A 12,283-nucleotide genomic window follows, 5' to 3' on the forward strand; every position below is an offset into this window, starting at 1 on the left:
ACCCATTCCCTTTTGCCTTCCTATTCTTCCCCTCCATTGTAACCATTTTCCCTTGCCTCTTCTGTATGAGATAGTTTGCCCCAATCTGTCTCTCCCCATCTCCTCTCATTACATTCCTCTCACCTCTTAATTTCACCTTTTAAGTATCATCCCTTCCTGTTAAATTGGTCCTGTGTCCTCTATCTATGTATAACTGTAAACATATATACACATTCACATATGTATTCATACGCCCATATACCTTCTGATATATATATATATATATCTGTTTCCTTTAACTATTTTCATACTGAGAAAAGTTTCATCAGCTACAATTATCGTTTTTCTATGTAGGAATGTTAATAGTTCAACTTTGATAAGTTCCTTATGATTTCTTTTCCCTGTCTGCCTTCTCATGTTTCTCTTGCTTCTTGTATTTGAATGACAAATTTTCTATTGAGCTCTGTTTTTTTCATCAAGAATGCTTGAAAGTCCTCTATTCCACTGAATGACCATATTTTCCCCTGAAACATGATACTCAATTTCGCTGGGTAGGTGATTCTTGGTTTTAATCCCAGCTCCTTTGCCCTCTGGAATATCATATTCCAAGCCCTTTGATCCCTCAGTGTAGAAGCTGCCAGAACCTGAGTTATCCTGATTGTGTTTCCACAATATTCAAATTGTTTCTTCCTGGCTGCTTGTAATATTCTCTCCTTGATCTGGGAATTCTGGAACCTGGCTATAATATGCCTAGGAGTTTTCTTTTTGGGATCTTTTTCAGGAGGTGATTGGTGGATTCGATCAACCTCTATTTTGTCCTCTGGTTCTAAAACATTAGGGCAGTTTTCCTTGAGAACTTCTTGGAGGATGATTTCTAGGTTCTTTCTTTGATCATGGCTTTCAGGTAGTCCAATAATTTTTAAATTATCTCTCCTGGATCTGTTTTCCAGGTGAGTGGTTTTTCCAATGAGATATTTCACATTGCCTTCTATTCTTTCATTTGTTTGGATCTGTTTAATAGCATCTTGATTTCTCATAAAGTCATTAGCTTCCATTTGCTCCAACCTCATTCTGAAGGAATGATTCTCTTCAGTGAGCTTTTGAGATTCTTTTTCCATCTGGCAAATTCGACTTTTTAAGGCATTCGTCTCCTCATTGCCTTTTTGAGCCTCTTTTGCCATTTGAGTTAGTTTATTTTTTAAGGTATGATTTTCTTCAGTCAGGCTGTTGACTCTCATTTCATAATTTTCTTGCATCGTTCTCATTTCTCTTCCCAATTTTTCCTCCACTTCTCTTATCTGCTTCTTAAGGTCCTCTACAGCCTGTAACCAGCTTGTATTTTCCTTTGAAGCTTTTGGTGCAGGAGTTCTGACTTCACTGTCTTCCTTCCTCCACATGCTTTGCTCCTTTTTGTCCCCAAAATAGGAGTCTAATGTTGGAATCTTCTCTCTGCTTTGTTTCTTTTGCCTGGTCATGATGCCACTCAATTACCTGACTTTTGGGCTTTTTGCCACAGTAGGACTCTGCAACCAGACAGGGGAGCTTCGTTCCAAATGCTGGGGTTTTCTCAGCTGCCAGAGGTATGAGATGGGTGCCCTCTCTGAGGTCTCCACATGCTCTGGCAAACTGGACACAAACCCCAGGACCTCCACCCTAGACCACAATCCAGATCTAAGCAGGTTAAAGCAAGAGTGATTACCCCTCAGACTGGTGCTTGGTCCCCCTACACTATGCAGGCCAGGAACTGAAGCTGCCGTGTGGCCGTGGCTGTGCCGCAGCCCTCAGTGGCTTCTCCTTCCAAGGGATAAAGGCCAACTCACTCCCAACTAATGGGTCCCAATGTCCACACTGCACTGACCTCTCACTTTGTCCTTAGCACCTATGTGTTGATAATTCTGGACCACCACAGCTGCTGGTGATCTTGGGTCCCTCCAGCCGGTGGCTGGTCAGGCCCGCTCTCAGGCTAAAACTTCTGCATGAGGCTGGGCAGGGCTGGGCTCCCAGAGTGCTGCGTTGGATTCCTGCCAGCTTACCAGGCTGGCCTTGGCGGGAGGTTAGCTTCTCTATGTCATTTTGTGGGTTCTGTAGCTCCAGAGTTTGTTTAGAGTCCCCTTTTACATGAATTGGAAGTGGTGAGAGCCAGAGCCACATGGAGGTCCTATTTCTACTCTGCCATCTTTTGGCTCCACCCCTCAGAGCTGAGAGGACATTTCTTGCCCATCAAATGTGGGTGTTTCTATACCCTCTGTTTTGGATTTTCTTATTTTCTCTCTATATGCAATCTATGAGTAATCTCACCAATTCCTAAGGGTTCAACGGCCTTCTAATTGCAGAAAACTCACAAATCCACATATCCACTGCTTTTGAGCTTCAGCCCTCCATTGCCTAATACCTTCTGGATATCTCATGGATGATCCATAAGCATATCAGACTCAGCAAAACTCATTATCCCTTCTGTCACCGAGAGAGAGAGAGAGAGAGAGAGAGAGAGAGAGAGAGAGAGAGAGAGAGAGAGAGAGAGAAACTGCCCACTCCTCCATCTCCATTGAGAGATTATGCCCTTCTAATGATCCAGATTCAGTCTTAGAGTCATCCTCAACTTTTTACTCTCTTTCCTCCACCATATCCAATCAGTTGCCAAATATAATCTGAACTCCATGTCTCTTTCATCTACCCCTTTCTCACTAATCACATGGCTAGCAATCTAGGGCAGGCTCTCATTATAATAAATGCTTATTGAATGAATTCATTCAACTCTTGCCTGGACCACTGTAATAGCATCCTAATTGGTCTCCACATAGCTGCCAAAATAATCATCCTTAAAGCAAAGGTCTGATGTCAGTCCCTTGTTCCAGAATCTTCAATGGCTTTCTATTGCTTTCAAAATAAAATGCAAACTCCTCAGTTTAAAATACTCTCAGCTAAAAGTCCTAGCTCCAATCCACCTTTTTAATCTTATTCACACTATCTCCTCATAAGGCCCTCAATGTTCCAGTTAAACCAGTCTCTTATCAATTCCCAGAACTCATCCCAGAATCCATCATCCATTTTCCATTTCCATGCTTCTGCACAGGTTCTGCCCCTTCGCCATCACCCCCACGCCTGGTACACATTCACTCACAGCCACCTCTCTGAATTCTTGCCTTCCTTCAGGGCTCAGTTCAGGTGCCATTTATGGGAAGCCTGCCCTAATCCTCCTGGTTGTTGGTGCAGTCTCCCTCTTCAAAATATCTTGCATTTACTCAACTTTGTTCATGTCATATATGATGCCCCCTCACTAAAATATAAGCCCCTTAGAGAAATGATTATTAATAACTAATGAACTGAAGAGATACAGAGTTGTCCTCTATTTCTAAAGTCCTGATATTAAACAGTTCAATTTCTTGAAGGACATTGTTGATAATGAGATTGGACTAACTTTCTTGGTAGAGTAGCCACTGTGTTCTGATCAGGCTTGGGTGGTTTGAGTCGATTGCCCAAGGCTAGGGGTGATCTGAGTATAGAGAGAGAGTCTCTTTTTCCAAGGGTGACATGATGTCGCTCTCAGCCCCTCATTGTAATATTTGGTTTTTTATTAATCAAGGTTGTGAGTCCCACCCTGGGGAATATCTGCTCTTTGAAGGGTATATAAACTGTGAACCCACCACCCTGACTGTCTTTGGTCTAAAAGAGAAGGCCAAAGAACCATCCTTTGTTAATAAACATGCTAGCTTTATTAATAAAATGATTAAATTACCCAGAAATTAGGCCTCTTGAACCTTTTTAATCACCACAACCTAAAGGCAGGAACTGTCGTGCTTTTGTCTTTGTTTCCAGTGCCTCAGGTCCATGCAAAGGGGCACTTAAAAGATGCTTAATGAACTTAACTCAACTGAATAGCAATTTAATCTTTAAAATTTTACCTTAGTTACTATACCTTAAGGCTGCTCTTCTTGTAGGCTGCAAAAGCTTTACTTGTATGGATAAAGCATACTAGCTATTTTGACCTCTCCTACTTTTACCCACACATAAAGAACATCTGTCTAGCTAGCTCTATCTCCAAAAACAAATCACTATTTTTTTAGTTTCTACCATTCTTTCATTCATTCATTCCCACAGATGTGGAAGAAATTGTTAAGTGCTATATGGAATAAAGAATTATGACAACCTGACCTGAAGTAGCTGATGAGGTAGATTGAGGAGATGAAATTAGCAATGTGATAAATCAAACAATATGGGATTGTTTAAGAGAGTAACACGGAGCTGTGTTTGCTGATAAACATGCGTAGTGCTTGATGTGGAAGAAGGCTCTGTTGAGGCAGCAACCTGACCTCTGTCTCCCTGTCTGACCAGGCATTTTGACTGGCTGTCTCCCATGCCTAGACCTATCTCTCTCATCTCTACCTCCCATATCTCTTAGCTTCCTTGCCTTCCTTCAGTCTCATCTTCTATAAGAAGCCTTTCCTAGATCTCTTTAATCTCTGTGCCTTCCCTCTTCCCTCTGAGATCATGCCCAATCTATCCTGCATAGACCTTCTCTGCACCTTGTCTTTGCCATTAGATTATCAATTCCCTGAGAGCAGGGACTGGTTTTTGCCTTTCCAATTTGTATCCCTGGTGCTGAGCCAGTGGCTGGCACATATCAGGTAATTAGTAAATGTCTGTGAGGTTAGTCTGACACATCCCTGCAGTTCTAGATTTCTTTGCTGCAGGAGGGGTGAAGCTAATCAAATGTCTAAACTAAAAGTGGCAATAACATGCTGAGCCTTCAAGAAGGAAGAGCCACCGGGTTGCCTAAGGAGGGGAAAACAAACCTAGGCAGGAAAAACAAAGTACATTGAAGTTTTTTTCTGTGTCACTGGAATTAGGCCCATGAGGGGTACCTAGTGAGAGAGGAATACCCTCCTGTCTCAAAAAAATTAAAAAAAAATTTTTTTTTAAAGAGAAGAACCTTAATCACAAAGCAGTATGGACAATAAGTGCATAGGAGTTCTATGGTATATCATAAACAAAGGCTTTAAAGCAGAGATTGGATCTGGAGAGGGAGAGGATGGGGAAAATGGACTGAGTAGGAGCGGCTAGGTGGCGCAGTGAACAGAGCACCTGCCCTGGAGTCAAGGGGACCTGAGCTCAAATCTGGCCTCAGACATTTAACACACACACACACACAAAAAAAAAAACTAGCCGTGTGACCTTGGGCAAGTCATTTAGCCCCAATTGCCCTACCTCTCCCCCTCTAGAAAGCAAAAAAAGAACAAGAAAAAAAAGAAAATGGACTGAGTAAAAGTACAGAGATGGGAAAGCACAAAGTGTGTTTTAGACACAGTGAGCACATCAGTGTGGGTGAACCATAGGATTCATATTGAAAAATTGTGGGAGATAGGACTGGAAAGGTAGGAAAGGACCTGGTTCTGAATGATCTTGAATGTTAGGTTAAGGAATAGGAATTTTATCCTATAAATAGTAGAGAGCCATTAAGATTTCTGAGCAAGGAAGTGGGACAAAGTAAACAGCATTTTATGAAAATTAATCTGGCACTGGTATGCTGGATAGACTAGAAAAGGCAAAAATCAGACGTAGAGAGACTCCCCTCATTCCCTCTAGAATTATTCCCATACTTCTTTTTTCCTCTTTCTCTCCTCCTCCCCACCTACTGTAATAGTAATGGGAATTTGAAGATCTTCCCTACCCCTTAAAAAGCCTAAGGGAATTTGTAGATCTTTCCTGCCCTTTAGATAGGTTGTATGTAATCACATGGAGCCTGTGGTGGGAGGAATTTCCTGAACAGGTAGAGAAGAGCTGAGAGGAAGCTGGGAAGTCAAAATAGTTAGGGCAAAGGGAGAGAGAGGATGCAGCAAGGAGACAGCTAGGCTTGTGTTTGTTTGTGGGAAGGATGGAGCAGATGGAAGGCTTTGGGATGGTGTTGCTTCCTACAGTGATAAAGTGTATTAACTTCTTTGTTCCTATGATGGATTCAATTTTCTGGTTTTGTGATTTGGTTTTCTGTTGTCTAAATAAATGCTTTGCTTCTGTCTTCTGTATGGAGAGTCTGTTATATTTTGTGATTCAGACCTGCCCTGGCATATTCATAGTCACTGTCAGTGCTATGAATATTGCCTTGGCAATACACCCCTCCAAGCTAAAAGATCAGTTATGAGGAGATAAAGACTTGAACTAAGGTAGCATCAGAGAGATTTGAAAAGGAAAAAATGGATAGTCCAATACCTTCATTTTACAGATGAGTAAATGAGTTTGATTCTCTTAGCATATCCAGCATACATGACATCCTCAAGGTCACAGAAAAGTAGTAAGCGATAGAATAAGGTAGAGTCAGTCATTCCTAAACCATTTACAGTAATTAACAAAATAATTTACATCCTGATACCTTTATCAGGTTTGAGAACATCTCTAATGAATCAAATAATCAATGAAAGGAATTAAATAAGGTGGGAAAATTCTTAATTAAAGAAAGAGTGAAAGTCACTATATGAAATATGATACTACACACAATTGGGTGTTGCTGAAAAGATACAGTCATCCAATATAAGTCTTGAATACAAAAGCAAGTCAGTCTGGAACCTGGATTGAGACTGGCAGGCCAGACTAGTAGGGGAAGTAGTTCCTGCAAAGATCAAAGACTCTATTGACAAGAATTTTCTTTCCTGGGTTTTTTAGTAGCTGTACCTGCAGGAATAGCTGCCAGCATGTATCTTCACAGGAACTGCCTCTCACATTTACACATATTATCTCACTTGATTCTCACAATAACCTGGGAGATAGGAATTATTTTACAAATGAGTCCCCATTTTACAGCTGAAGAAAGTGAGGCAGACAAAGGTTAAGTGACTTGTCCTATAGTCACAGACACTTTATGTCTTAGGGTCTCATCTGAATTCAGGTCTTCCTGACTCCAGGCTCATCACTCTATCTACTCTGCCACCTAGCTGCCTCTCAGGTTCCTGGACTGTCTCCATCAGGGACTGAGGGAAGATGGTGGTCAAGGTGCTAGTCGTGGTCTGACTTGCATAGCACATGCTGCCTCCTGTCTCTTCCTCAGGGTGTTCTGATGCTTTAGCTAGACTGGGCGGTGTGCCCTATGAATGGCAGTTGGTAGGAATGACTAGCCCCTTCTCTTGCAGCACAGCTGCTTCCCCACATGATGGCTGGGAGAGCTGAACTCAAGAAGTACCAGTGCTCTGGCAGGTACTGAAAATTCCAGGGTTCTTGTGCTCATCTGCCTGGGGATGGCATTTGCTTAGCACTTATGGCAGATGGTGATGAAAAAGGTGGGCCCTCTTCTCCCCCATTAAATCTCCCCCCCTCCAAGAAGGCTATGGGGCCTGGGCTAGAAGCAGGTCTGGTGGTTTGGGAGACACTGCTATTCCCAAGGCAGTTGGGCTTAGGATCCTGGTTGTCTCCATCAGGATCTGAGAGGAGATTGTAATTAAGGTAGTATGGTAGTAGTTTGATTCTCTTAATTTATGCTGCCTCATCTCTTCCTCAGTGTGCCTTTGTTGCTTCAGCTAGGCTGGTTTGTCTGCCCTGTGAGAGGCAAATGGTACTTTTTTTTCATCTTACTCTGGTGATGAGAGTCTACGTGACTTCACCGAGGTCACCCAGCATATGTCAGAGGCAAGACTTGAACCCAAGGCTTCCTAACTCTGTGCTGAACTCTCTATTCACTACTCTATGTTGGCCAAGATATAGTACATCTTAATTAAGATAGATAAATATTAAGAATATAATGAAATTTGTAAGGACATGTATGAAATAATGTAAATTTTTTAAAAAGTAGCTCAGAAAAATGATGATATTCTACGCAATGTAATTCCTTTATGTAAACAGGTAGTTGCCAAGCAAGTTTAATTGGCCATATTGATGTTTAGTGCTACATATAGGGATAGGGTCTCAACATGATTTCACTGGGCCAGGAAACTCCCAGATAAGGAAACTCCTTTAGCCAATCCAGGGAAGCATTTTTCTGCAACTTATGGCCTTAGAGATTTGCCTAGAGCACTGAGAGGTTGACTTGCCTAGGGTCACACAGCTAGTATGGGTTAGAGGCAAGACATGAATCCAAATTTTCTTGGTTTTGAAGATGATTCTCTAGCCCATGTGCCATGATGCCTCGCTTATTTTTTAAAGGAAGAGAAAGGAAATCCTCCACATCAAATATCTGTAATACTAATCTGAGTTAAAACTTCTGAATTCAGGGCGTCTAAGTGGTGCAGTGAATAGAGCATCGGCCCTGGAGTCAGGAGGACCCGAGTCAAATCCGGCCTGAGACACAACACAAAAACTAGCCATGTGACCTTGGGCAAGTCACTTAACCCCAATTGCCTTCCAAAAAGCAAAAAACAAAAACAAAAAAAACCCTTCTAAGTTCAGAAGTTGAAAACTGGTTAATTTTAATTTCTTTCTATATGCCTATCAATCATAAAAACAGGCACCATCTTATATAGTTTTGTGTCCCTATTATCTAGCAGAATTTCTTGTATGCATTAATCTTCACATACAAAGATAAATTAGAATCAAGCTACACATGTAGACAAGAGAGCTACAATCTCAGACCTCTTTCTGGTTCATGAAATATATTTCAAAAAAAGATTTGGGACCTAAGGCAATGGTGACCATTTAAGAGTATTAGACCATCAACTGTGAGAAGAGAAAAATATCAAAATCTATGGTTCAAATACTGCCTGGACAAAAAGGGAAAAAGAGGAAAGATCAGGAAATCTGTTGGTACAGACAAGATGATGTACACACAGGTGATGTAAACCCAACATACAACGTATTGCATGTAGTGTTAAGTAAAGATAGATTTATAAGACGAAAATCTACAACAGAGGTATTAAGTGATAAGAATGATAAAAATGGCTATTACACTTACCTGATATTTAGAAATGTCAATGCTTGTAGATTCAGAATTGCCTCTGGAATATACCGAATACAGTTTTGATACAAATTGAGACTCTCAAGAGAAACGAAGTGGCATGCTTCTGTAGGAATTTCTGAGAGGCGATTCCTTGATAGATCTGAAAGGAAAATACATTTCTCATTAAAATCAATCTCTCAAGTCCTCATTTTGCTGAAATATTAATGACAAAACCAGGGCTTATATATATATATATATATTTTTTTTTTAGAAAACCATTCACATTGCTTTAAACAGTGAAGCTACTCAATAAATATTTCCTAATTGACAGAATTTGCCAAAGCTTATGAATTTTATATGAACTATAAAAATGGTTTTAATCACTTTAACATAAGTAACCCCACATGTTGAATTTTTTTTTCAATTACTGGTAAATTCACCAATAACCAATCTGATCATCACACATGTCTGAAAATGTACTAGGCTAGGTGACGCAGTTGATGAAGAATGATGGACTTGGCCGTCAGGAACAGAGGGATTCAAATTCTGGCTCAGATACTTTTTTAGCTATGTCATCCTAAGTAAGTCATTTAACTTCAGCTTCAGTTTCCCCATCTCTAAAATGGGAATAATATAACAGCATTATCTCAAAGAGTTGTGAGAAAGAAATAAGATTTACAGATAGAAAAGCTCTTTTCAAGCCTTTAAGCATTATATAAATGCTAGCTATCAGCGATTGTTAGACTTACTACTATAGTTTACCACCTCTCTACCAAGAAGTGGTAGTTCCACTGAAGTTGAGATTAGTCACTGCCAAAGTTATCATTCAATTTTAGGGAGCCCTTGTAAAACAGTTTTCCCTAACCCACACAAAAAATTTGCTTCTCTAAAGTTTCCAAACTATTCAGAAAATATTTAGATAAACGCCCTCCTCCTCCCCCAATTTCTACAGATTATTTTGACAAGAGTTGTGAGCTGTCAAGAATAGTAATTATCTTGGAATTCATACCTGTTCAATTTTTTAAATGAACTTAATCATAAAAAACACAAATATTCACACATACAAGAAAAAAAAAAGAATAAAACTGTGAATTTCTATTATATGTGTTTTATACCAGAACAGTCTGACTTAGGCCACACCCTGGTGGTTTAGGTTCAATACTGGGATGAACCATGTGCTTTTAAGTCATTCAACAGTTTAACAAAAGGAGATTAAAGGAGATTTACTAAGCTATAGAATGGGAAAGATACTCAATGAGAGGACACTCTGATCTGACTTAGCTAAGTGAAGTCTTTCTGTCTCTTAGGATGCTTGTTGTGGTCAGTCAGCCAGGTCTCCAAGTAAGGCAAGAATTCCTCATGCTTGTTTTATACTAATACAACCAAGAAATGATGTCAAAAGTCACAGCCTTTAGTCCCTTGAGACAAGCAAAAGAAAAAATAACCTAACTTACATGGAACAGGGCAGCAAAGAGAGCTGGAGAATCTTTGATCTGGATTTTCTGGAGAATCCAGAATCTTTGCCAAGAAAATTCCAAATGGGGTCACAAAGAGTCGGACACAACTGAAAACAACTGAACAACAACAAAACTTGCATAGGGACAGGGAACAGAATTAGGATATTGCTCCCACTATGCCCTAATTACTTGATGATAAGGTCTTTAAGTTCTTCCAGAGCAGTGTTGTCAAAATCAAACAGAAATACATCAGATCTTGGATCCTTGAAGACAGCATAATGATTCAGAAAACCACAAATTAACATACTTACGTTTTACTGTATTTATTTATTTTATTAAACATTTATCAACTGTATTTCTTTGGCTTGGGCTGCACTCAAAAGTACTGGGGACCTGGAGGGGCGGCCAGGTAGCACAGCAAGTAAGAGCACCGGCTCCAGTGTTGAGAACACCTGGAGATCGAATCCCAGGCTCAGACACTTAGCACCCACCCAGAAACACCTGGCCGTGTAACCTTGAGCAAGTTACTTAACCCCGATTGCTTAAAAAAAAAAAAAATAAATAAATAAAAGTACTGGGGACCATAAGTTTGATACCTTTGTCCTTTGTTCTAGGAAGACCTTCTATCACTTTATGACTTTAGAGTTATTACTAGTCAACCCTGAAGTCACAAATACAAAAAGTCCAATATAAGTATCACTAAAGAAGGAAAAGAAAAACTCAGAAAGAAAGCTAAAGCAAAGTATAACACAATTTAATAATCTCCTGAAGGGGAGACTGAATATAGGAGAAGGAAGACCAAAAAATTAAGGCTTTTACCCCACCTTGGAAAAGGACTGAGGCATAAATCTAAATGATCTTGTCTATGTCGTGAGTGATGCCAAATCTTTTCACTTCACAGTGGGTCTTAACGTAAAGATGGGACTTGAGCCACAGAAGTATCAGGAATATCAGGGCTACATTAAAGATGATGCTTCTTGAAAAGACACTGGCAGATTAGGAGAACTGTCCTTTACCCACCTAGTGTTGCTTGGCCCATTTCCCTTCCTGAGAGCCCAGTGGGGAAAAAAGGGGGAAGGGAAAGGAATAACGACCCTTGGGGCGGCCAGGTAGCACAGCGAGTAAGAGCACCAGCTCCAGTGTTGAGAAGACCTGGAGATCGAATCCCGGGCTCAGACACTTAGCACCCACCCAGAAACACCTGGCCGTGTAACCTTGAGTAAGTTGGAATAACGAGCCTTTTCCCCCTTTGAGGGGCTGTCACCCTACATTTGTGGAAACTGAACAGACATTTGTTACCTTTTCCTTTTTGGCAGAGAGAAAGCTACCTCCCAAGAATGCCACCCTTTGGTCCTCTAACTGCTCCCTGAGGAGGAATTGTCCAGTGACCACCGGATATCCTACAGGAAGCAATGTGGAAGGACCAAATAGTTCTAGATTATAGCAAGCAGACGGTTAGACTAGGTCTGCTATTGCCACTACCCATGCCAGCGTCCACTCTGCTAGGGTCCATAATTCTGCCCACTTTATTGCCACTGAGACCTGACACACGGTACATATTTCCACTGAAGCAAAACATACTAAAGTTTTTCGCTTCTGAAATTACTTTAAAAATAAATGATTATCTCTTCTTTTAAAAAAAAAGTTTATCACAGGAAACAGTTACAGTTAAACATTTAACAAAAGATCAGATGGATGTTAGATTAAAATGTTAGATTTTTTTAAAAATTAAAATGAGATGCTAAAATAGAATATGATCAAGCAAAAAATTTATTTTAATGTCCTTATATTAACTATATTAACATAAAATATATCAAAAAGAGTTATATTGCCAGTTTGACCAAAAAATGACATCAATATAATCAAAGGGAAGAAGGAAATCAAGATAATTTTAAAATGTAGTAAATCAGAGCAAATGTAGCCAAAAGATTAAAATAATCACAGTGCATTTTAAAATAACACGGCACATTATCTACTGTATCCACTTCAAATA

General features: G+C 40.1%; 1 protein-coding gene across 9 annotated transcripts in view; it reads right to left on the bottom strand.

Annotated features, from left to right (window-relative positions):
* LRCH3 (leucine rich repeats and calponin homology domain containing 3) overlaps nt 1-12,283 on the bottom strand; it is a 151,227-nt gene that overhangs the window by 90,842 nt on the left and 48,102 nt on the right. For all 9 annotated transcript variants that reach the window (XM_069064992.1, XM_069064990.1, XM_069064991.1 and 6 more), the window contains exon 2: nt 8,849-8,993. In XM_069064992.1, coding sequence (XP_068921093.1) covers nt 8,849-8,993 — 145 coding nt within the window. The remainder of the gene's footprint in view (nt 1-8,848; nt 8,994-12,283) is intronic.

This window comes from Petaurus breviceps, unplaced genomic scaffold, assembly GCF_028583685.1.
Source record: "Petaurus breviceps papuanus isolate PSGF00001 unplaced genomic scaffold, PetGlider_PUasm1.0 90654, whole genome shotgun sequence".
Classification (NCBI taxonomy): domain Eukaryota; kingdom Metazoa; phylum Chordata; class Mammalia; order Diprotodontia; family Petauridae; genus Petaurus; species Petaurus breviceps.